We start from the raw sequence: 7578 nt of genomic DNA, 5'->3' as shown, positions 1-7578 counted from the left end.
CCCATCCCAGAATGTTGTGTGGACTCAGACCCTACTCCGCAGCGTTGTGGCGATAGAGCTGGCAATACAAGACTTTTGTCAACCCCGTCCCACAGTACCTGCTCTTTGCACTGCACCAGGGCTCTCTGGATTTCATTAGGATTGAGGGCGTGAGCGTGAGGCAGGCAGCTCAGGGCCAGCTCGGCTGCCGCCCGAACCATGTTGGGGTCCCTGGCCCGCGATGCTCGGTCAGCAAGGGACGCCACCTCTGGAGGGGTGAGATGACCGTCCCAACACTCCACCAAAATGTTGAGGGCAGCGCTTCCAATCTCCATGGCCTGGCCTGAGAGGAGGAGGGGAGAATGCATCATGTGGGCAGAAAGGAAATATATTAAGAAAAACGTTGCTCTTGAAAACACTCCTGCTCACCAGTGATCCAGGACACGTGGGAGGAGTAGGTCCTGGACAGCCAGTTGGGTGAGACAAAGTTGTGAAGCCCAAGAGCATACAGGCCAATCTCAAAGGCACACAGGTGCAGGTTTCTGTGGGGCCCCTGATGGCCCCCGCTGGCTGACGGCTGGGTGAAAATGGAGGTGGAGGAGTTTCCTCCGGCTTTGATCAGCACCGTTTTGGCCAGCTCAAAGTAAAAATGGGCTGCTGCCTCTGATGGCTGGTTGGGCACGTGGGGGGCATGACACTCTGGACGTCGCCCTTTGTACCTGAACACAGGGAAATATGCGACATATGAATTAGAAATCAATCTAAGTTGTTCATGATAATGACACAAATAGATCTACTGTTAATGAGATTTTGACCTTTTTTTTTTTTAGAAAAACCTGCACAAAAAAGCATTTTGATCCTAATCCATCTACTTAGATTGGTAAAAAAAACTTGTATTTTCATAATTTGTCCTCACTTGAAATGTCTTAATAACTAGACACTAGGGCTGGGCGATATGGAGAAAATCAAATACCACAACATTTTTGACCAAATACATAAATATCAATATTGCAGCAATATATATTATATTTGGTGCTTTCACAAAATACATACACAACAAGCTTTTTGATAAATAATCTTCAGTAACAGTAAAGACAAATTGTAGTTGTAACAATTGTTGTAAAGACAAATAATAGAACAGTCCGGTAAGGTATGTAGTTTCGTATCCCGATATCAATATAATATAGATATATTGCCCAGCCCTACTGGATCCAACAACAGCCAATCTGAAGGCTATTTAAAACTATTTCCATTGTATGAGAAGAATACCAACTAAGGTAATCGGTGAGTTCATTGTTTTGCCCCTGCTTGTATCTCAGCACATTGCTGAACATCTCTATACTTTCCCTTTCTCTTTGGCTTTGATAATGTTTAACTCCACTGTGAACTGATCTGTGCTTTACATCTGAGGTCTGCGTTTTGCTCAAGTCAGAACATCACTTTATTAAGGTGGATTTAGAGTTGTACATTAAGGGGTTATGTTGTGGCCGCGTACCACCTAGTTGCACTTACTTATTAAATAGAAACACACGGGGGCTACAGCAGATATAGATATATCACTTGGACACCACAAGAGCTGGGACTGGTCAGCTTAGGCTGCTTGCGTGTTCTCATACAAGATTCTGATGCTGGAGGACATGGTTCAGAGTGAAGAAATTATTAAGGAAGTTAAAGGGTAACTACTGTTTTTTTTCAACATGGACCCTATGTTTTTTGTGTTTAATTGACTGATGGGAACAACAATCTTTGACATTGGTCCAGTATTACGCGAGATCGCTGCAGTCGCAGCAACGAAACAAGCTACAATGTAAGTTAATAGGACAATAGTCCAGCTTGTATTTAACAAAAGTGCTAGTTTTGCCACTTACAGGATCAGATTAATATTCTAAGTGTCTGACAACATTCTGGAAAGGATTTCTAAGGAGGCTGACCTTTCAGTTAAAGAGTAAAATCTTTTTTTAAACATAAAACATCTGCAAAATTGTGTTCGCTAAACCCACTAGACACCATGTAAAAAAAACAGTAATTTTAGCATTGTAAAATACACTTCATCCAAAGTTGAAACAACAAAATAAAAACTGCGAAAATCTGCTTTTTGGGTCGTCTCTCCACTTTAACAACCATAACAACTCTACATTTGGTTAAAATACACACAGTTTATCAATTTACATGTGAAATATGTTGGCATTATACACGCTAAAAGTATTGTTTATTTATATGGAGTCTGGTGGGTTTATCGCTAGCGACGTCAGAGTTGTTTCTGGCTAAACAGAAAGCTCTTAAAAAGGTCGCTCTCTGTGGGGATCCTTTCCATAATGTTGTCAGACAGAATAATAATCGGAGGCTGTCAGTGGCAAGAAAAAAACACCAAACACATTTTCCGTAGGGATAAATTCTAGCCCGGTCTGTGGCTGCTGGTTACAGCATTCACGCTTAACACTGGACCGATTGTTGTTCCTATCAGTAACTTACACACAAAAACATAGGAAAATATGGTCCAGGTTGAAAATAACGTTACCCCGAGTAATATTTTCGTTTTCACTAACAACACATCTAGCAAATACATTTCCATCGCAAGCTTTCTTCTCAGTGCGAACCCGGCTCTCTATCACAGTGAATGAAAGAAGTAATGAGACAAGGAGAAATAGAAGTTACCTGGATGTGACTCCAGTTCTATAAGTAGGTTCATAGCCCACCATCGCTCTGTATCACAAAGTCAATGAAAGAATGTAAACACAGTTACAGTGGGGAATAGGATTTAAAACAGGATAAGGCCAGATCACGTACGATACATCTGTCTATTGGTGTAGTGTTGACATCAACAGGTCAAATAAGATGCTCAGCTAGAAAGAAAAATAAAAACTATGCCATATGCATCTACAGCGGGACTCGTGTTAACCCCTTGTGTCACAGTAAAAGAAATCAGCTTTAGCCTCCTTTATAAAACACCCTGCTGGGGACCACAGGTAGACAGACTGTCTGCAAGTCAGCAGATGCCAAAAGATGAGAAATCAGTCACAAGTAGACCGCTGTAAACAGACAGACTTTGTTTGGAATTCAATCTGCTGGGTTACTGGTCATTCCAGTAACCCAGCTAGTGCATATACTTCATATGTCATAAGCCCTAATCGCACGGGATTTGTATTACCTGGTGACCTTTAGTCATTCGTCATTATTTTTTGACTTAATTCTTTGGGAAAAATCGTCCATGTCTGTAATTTTTTAAGTAAAAATTCCCCCGCAAATGACCTACCATAGCTCGCCAAACATCGAGGTCTTGTGAGGTTAGTTCCGTGCAACATGTCGTATATCAGTTTTTCATGGTTTTTGTTTTGTGTGTGCCTTTTTATCCCTCTTGCGTACACGGATATGGGATAGGTCCCCAGATGATACTAATCCCGTGCGAATAGGGCTTTAATGACCTGATGAGGAGAAAGTCTGTGCTTACCTGCTGGTGTCAGTGCTCTTGGCCCTGGCCCCGCCCCCTGCCCTGCGAGAGCCGCTGGAGGAGGAGGAGCCCAGCGAATCAGACGATGAACTGCTGATGCTGTCACTGTCCTGGCCCCGCCCCCATGAAGTTGCTGCCCAGCCGCCCCGAAGCGGCCGCCGGCTGAGGGTGGGGGAACTGTCGGAGGTCGTCTCAGGAGCACTGCTGTCAATACTCGCCATGCCTGTCCGAACAACACACACATCAAATCTTTGGCCCTCGATCCCGATCCAATTTTACAAAATATTGAAACCAAGTCCCGATCCGATACTTCGATACGTCTTCAACCAAACCCATTTAACTTAGTAAAGCTAGATTATGTTTTGCCGCAAATTGTGCTCAGCTGATAATTCAGCAATCAGGTGACTAAAGGATCGGAGTCAGGTGTCCGGGGTGAATGCCAATCCCCGGTCAGTTAAAAAATGCCCATACTGGCTCTGATAGGATCCATCCCTGATCACTAGTACGTCTGCAGGTTCATTCTGTGGCTGTGAAGGGGTTTCAGAAATATGACCAAGAGAGCAAGAGTACTTTGAAATCAATTCTTTGAGACATTAAGGATATCTTTGGTAACCCTCAAGGGGCAATTTCTTGCACAGCAAGCAGTAACTACCGGGAAAACAATAAAAAATAAATACTATATAAAAATCCCATTGAGTTATTTACAGGGCCAATGGCAGCAGGGACTAATGAGTTCTTAAAAGGTCCCATGACATGGTGCTCTTTGAAGTCTCTTTTATATAGACCTTAGTGGTCCCCCAATACTGTATCTGAAGTCTCTTTATATAGACCTTAGTGGTCCCCCAATACTGTATCTGAGGTCTCTTTATATAGACCTTAGTGGTCCCCTAATACTGTATCTGAAGTCTCTTTATATAGACCTTAGTGGTCCCCTAATACTGTATCTGAAGTCTCTTTATATAGACCTTAGTGGTCCCCTAATACTGTATCTTAAGTCTACTGTCTATTGGCATCTTAAATCTGCAGACTGACTGGCAAATTCTTCAAAGTCCCAAAAGTAGGAGTAAGTTAAATGGATTCTCTGAAAAAGTGGAGGTAGTGCCAGTGTAAGGTATGTGTTCTGTGTAGAGAATATAGAGATTGAGTCTACCAGTGTGTTTCTTCTTCTGCCGGACAGGTGAGCCCCAGCAGCGCTGGCTGTACCCACAGCGCGCCCCCAGAGCCAGGCGACTGGGCACGGTGGCCTCCGGCTTAAATGGAGCCGTTTCATTCTGCTGGTCACTGGATGAAGGAGGCCTATCTGCCACTGCAAAAAAAGGACATGTACAGAGTTCTTTTACTATCTAGGGTTAAGCAATTGATCAAAACAATAATGTTATCGTGATGTGAGACCAGATATCGTCTTAGATTGGGATATCGTAGTAAGACATTTCTTGGTTTTACGAGCTGCAATACAGTAAAGTGATGTAATGTTTTAAACTTACCAGACTGTTCTAGTTGTGCTATTTTTTTACCCACTTAGATGGACTCAGACTGCCTGCGTCAGCTCTCTGACAAAAACGCAGATGGCAAATCATGTAACGGGCGAACATACTTGTGGGTGTGTTTTAAGCTATGGTTTTGAGGCGATGTGAGAGTCCCGTACAGGAAACAGGAAACATCACTGCCTCTAGTGCTGCCACGACTAAGTCTTAAAACATTACGAGGGTAAAAAAACACAAACACTGAACTGCCTCTGAGTTTGTGGAATAGCTGAATGTTTCCTGCAACAGCATTTGCTCCTCTCTCATTTCTCTCTCTCCTGTGAAATGAAGCTGCTTTCAAGTGCGGTCGAAAACATCGCATTCTATAAACAACCAGACAAAAAACAGTTGTTGTGAAATAAATTGTCTGCCTCTGTTTTGTTGGGGGGGGGTTTAAGAACACAACAGGACGTCACAACAATGGGCCATTTCATTGACAAAATGTCAAGCCAATAGGAATTCTTGGAATATGGCATATGGCACCCAGAGAAGTTCTCACCATGCTCCCTGTTCTCCGCGGTTCTCTCTCCCGTTGTACTGTTCTGCACTGAGTTCAGATCAGCCTGATGAGCCACCTGTTCCCCAGCCACCGCCACAGCAGAGGAAGAGCTGGATGAAGTGGGGGCCACGGCGGTGGCAGACGAAGATGAAGGTGCGTGTTTGGAGGCCCCTCCGGTGGCCGCGCTCGCCCCACTGTGGCTGGCTGCAGTGTGCTTGGACGGGCTGCGCTGGCTGCCGGCTGCTGGCTTGCTGGAGTAGAAGGAGCTTAACGTCTGGGGCTTGTGGGTCTGACTCTCCCTGTCCAACAATTTATCCAGTATCTGAAGATGGGAGGAGAGAGACAGAGAGAGAGAGAGAGACAGAGAGAGAAACACAGGAACCCGGGGACACAGGGAGTGAGAGAGAGAGGGGGGGAGAGGGAGGGGGACTTGTTAATTAAAGAAACCGGAGGAGAAACTTCACTTCGTACACTCCCATAGCTGCCTTTGATTCTTAGTGATCTCTTGGTGATTTTGGAACATCTGGATTTAATAACTGGAATATTGAACAACTGTTAAGGTTTGTTTGGGTAAGCAAACACCATATGTCCATTTAACCTCAAAAACGTTTAGAGTGAGAAAATCATTCACTTAACACTTTGTGTCTGGGATGAAGTGTTGATCATTAAAGGTCCCATGGCATGAAGATTTCCCTTTATGAGGTTTTTTTAACATTAATATGAGTCCCCCCAGCCTGCCTATGGTCCCCCAGTGGCTAGAAATGGTGAGAGGTGAAAACCGAGCCCTGGGTATCCTGCTCTGCCTTTGAGAAAATGAAAGCTCAGATGGGCCAATCTGGAATCTTGCTCCTTATGAGGTCATAAGGGACCCCCCTCTCCTCCTCAATAGCATTTAAAGCTACAGACTCAGAAATGGCACATACTAAGGAAAGCTCATTGTGGGACTGGCTCTAGTGGCTGGAATTCTGTACCAAGGCTGAGTTTTGGGAAAGAGACTTCAGATACAGTATTAGGGGACCACTAAGACCTATGTAAAAGAGACTTCAGATTTAGTGTTACGGGACCACTAAGGTCTATACAAAAGCATCCAAAGAGCACCATGTCATGGGACCTTTAAATGTCCCATATTGTAAAAAATTAAATTTCCATGTCTTTTTTAATTATAAAGCAGGTTGAGCTGCTATATAAATACTGTGAAAGTGTCAAAAGACTCAATCCACAAAGATACGCACACAGCCAGTGTTCAGCTACAGTGTCTTTAAACGAGCCGTCAGGACTACTGTATGACTACAAACTCTATATGAAGTTTTCCGATGGGTTTGTATAAAATGAAAAGTTTAAGAAAATTGAGAAAAAGTCCGACAATTTTACATTTTTACAGCAGAAGGCATTCGGAGCAAAGATGCAGATGAATTGAGAGGTTAAAAACAATGGAAAAATGACTCTAAAAGCCAAGCTGGTTGAGGTAATAGTGGGGGAGTGGGTAAATGTGTGGGTTTACAGCCCCACCCTCTGGAGAATGAATATATTTTATTTGTGCCTGAGTAGTGGGTGGAATTTGCAACCCACCTGCCAATTTCGGAGACTTTTAGTCTTACGGTTTTTGCTGCACGAACACTTTTAGCGGAGACAAATAAGAAAGAGAAAGAGAGAAAGAAAGAAAGAAACAAAGAAAGAAACAAAGAAAGAAAACAAAATCAATGGGGTTCCAACAGCGTCCTGCACTGCTTGGGTCCCTAATTACAAAGTTGATATGATGGGCTTGTTAGCAAACAGTTGCATGCTTACTAAAGATGTTTCCGATACAGATACCAGTATGGGAAAAGCCTCTGATCCCGCCTAAAATGCTGTTATCAGCAAGTACTTGAGTTTATGCTTTGATCTGATACCATGTAATTCAGCCCAGAAGAAATTCTACTTTCAAGTAGTTCATTTAAGTTCTTTTTTTGTTAGGACTGACTGTCAAACTGGATAATCGAAATTCTACAGTGTTCATTGTTTGTGGGGTTCAAGAGTTTAACCTGAGACAGGCCATACAACAATGGTAGAAATCTTATCACATAAATACAGGAATAGTAGTACATTACTGTTAAAACACAATTATATATATATATATATATATATATATA

At 43.1% G+C, this 7578-nt stretch overlaps 1 protein-coding gene and 1 long non-coding RNA gene across 11 annotated transcripts in view; one reads left to right on the top strand and one right to left on the bottom strand.

The window, feature by feature from the left end:
* The window catches only part of zswim8 (zinc finger, SWIM-type containing 8), a 37174-nt gene that overhangs the window by 5455 nt on the left and 24141 nt on the right, over window positions 1-7578 (bottom strand). For 4 of the 10 annotated variants that reach the window (XM_032541924.1, XM_032541926.1, XM_032541925.1 and 1 more), the window contains exons 16-22: window positions 7019-7066; window positions 5450-5771; window positions 4578-4733; window positions 3428-3650; window positions 2635-2682; window positions 409-698; window positions 99-322 (exon numbers count right to left, since the gene is read on the bottom strand). In XM_032541924.1, coding sequence (XP_032397815.1) covers window positions 99-322; window positions 409-698; window positions 2635-2682; window positions 3428-3650; window positions 4578-4733; window positions 5450-5771; window positions 7019-7066 — 1311 coding nt within the window. The remainder of the gene's footprint in view (window positions 1-98; window positions 323-408; window positions 699-2634; window positions 2683-3427; window positions 3651-4577; window positions 4734-5449; window positions 5772-7018; window positions 7067-7578) is intronic. The other 6 variants (XM_032541928.1, XM_032541931.1, XM_032541929.1 and 3 more) reach the window with 3 other exon arrangements.
* The window catches only part of LOC116705678 (uncharacterized), a 19544-nt gene continuing 13762 nt past the window's right edge, over window positions 1797-7578 (top strand). Inside the window, exons 1-2 of the long non-coding RNA XR_004335989.1 lie at window positions 1797-2266; window positions 6010-6013. This is a non-coding gene — a long non-coding RNA (uncharacterized LOC116705678). The remainder of the gene's footprint in view (window positions 2267-6009; window positions 6014-7578) is intronic.

This window comes from Etheostoma spectabile, chromosome 17, assembly GCF_008692095.1.
Source record: "Etheostoma spectabile isolate EspeVRDwgs_2016 chromosome 17, UIUC_Espe_1.0, whole genome shotgun sequence".
Lineage (NCBI taxonomy): Eukaryota > Metazoa > Chordata > Actinopteri > Perciformes > Percidae > Etheostoma > Etheostoma spectabile.
This window is presented reverse-complemented; position numbering and strand designations above follow the sequence as displayed.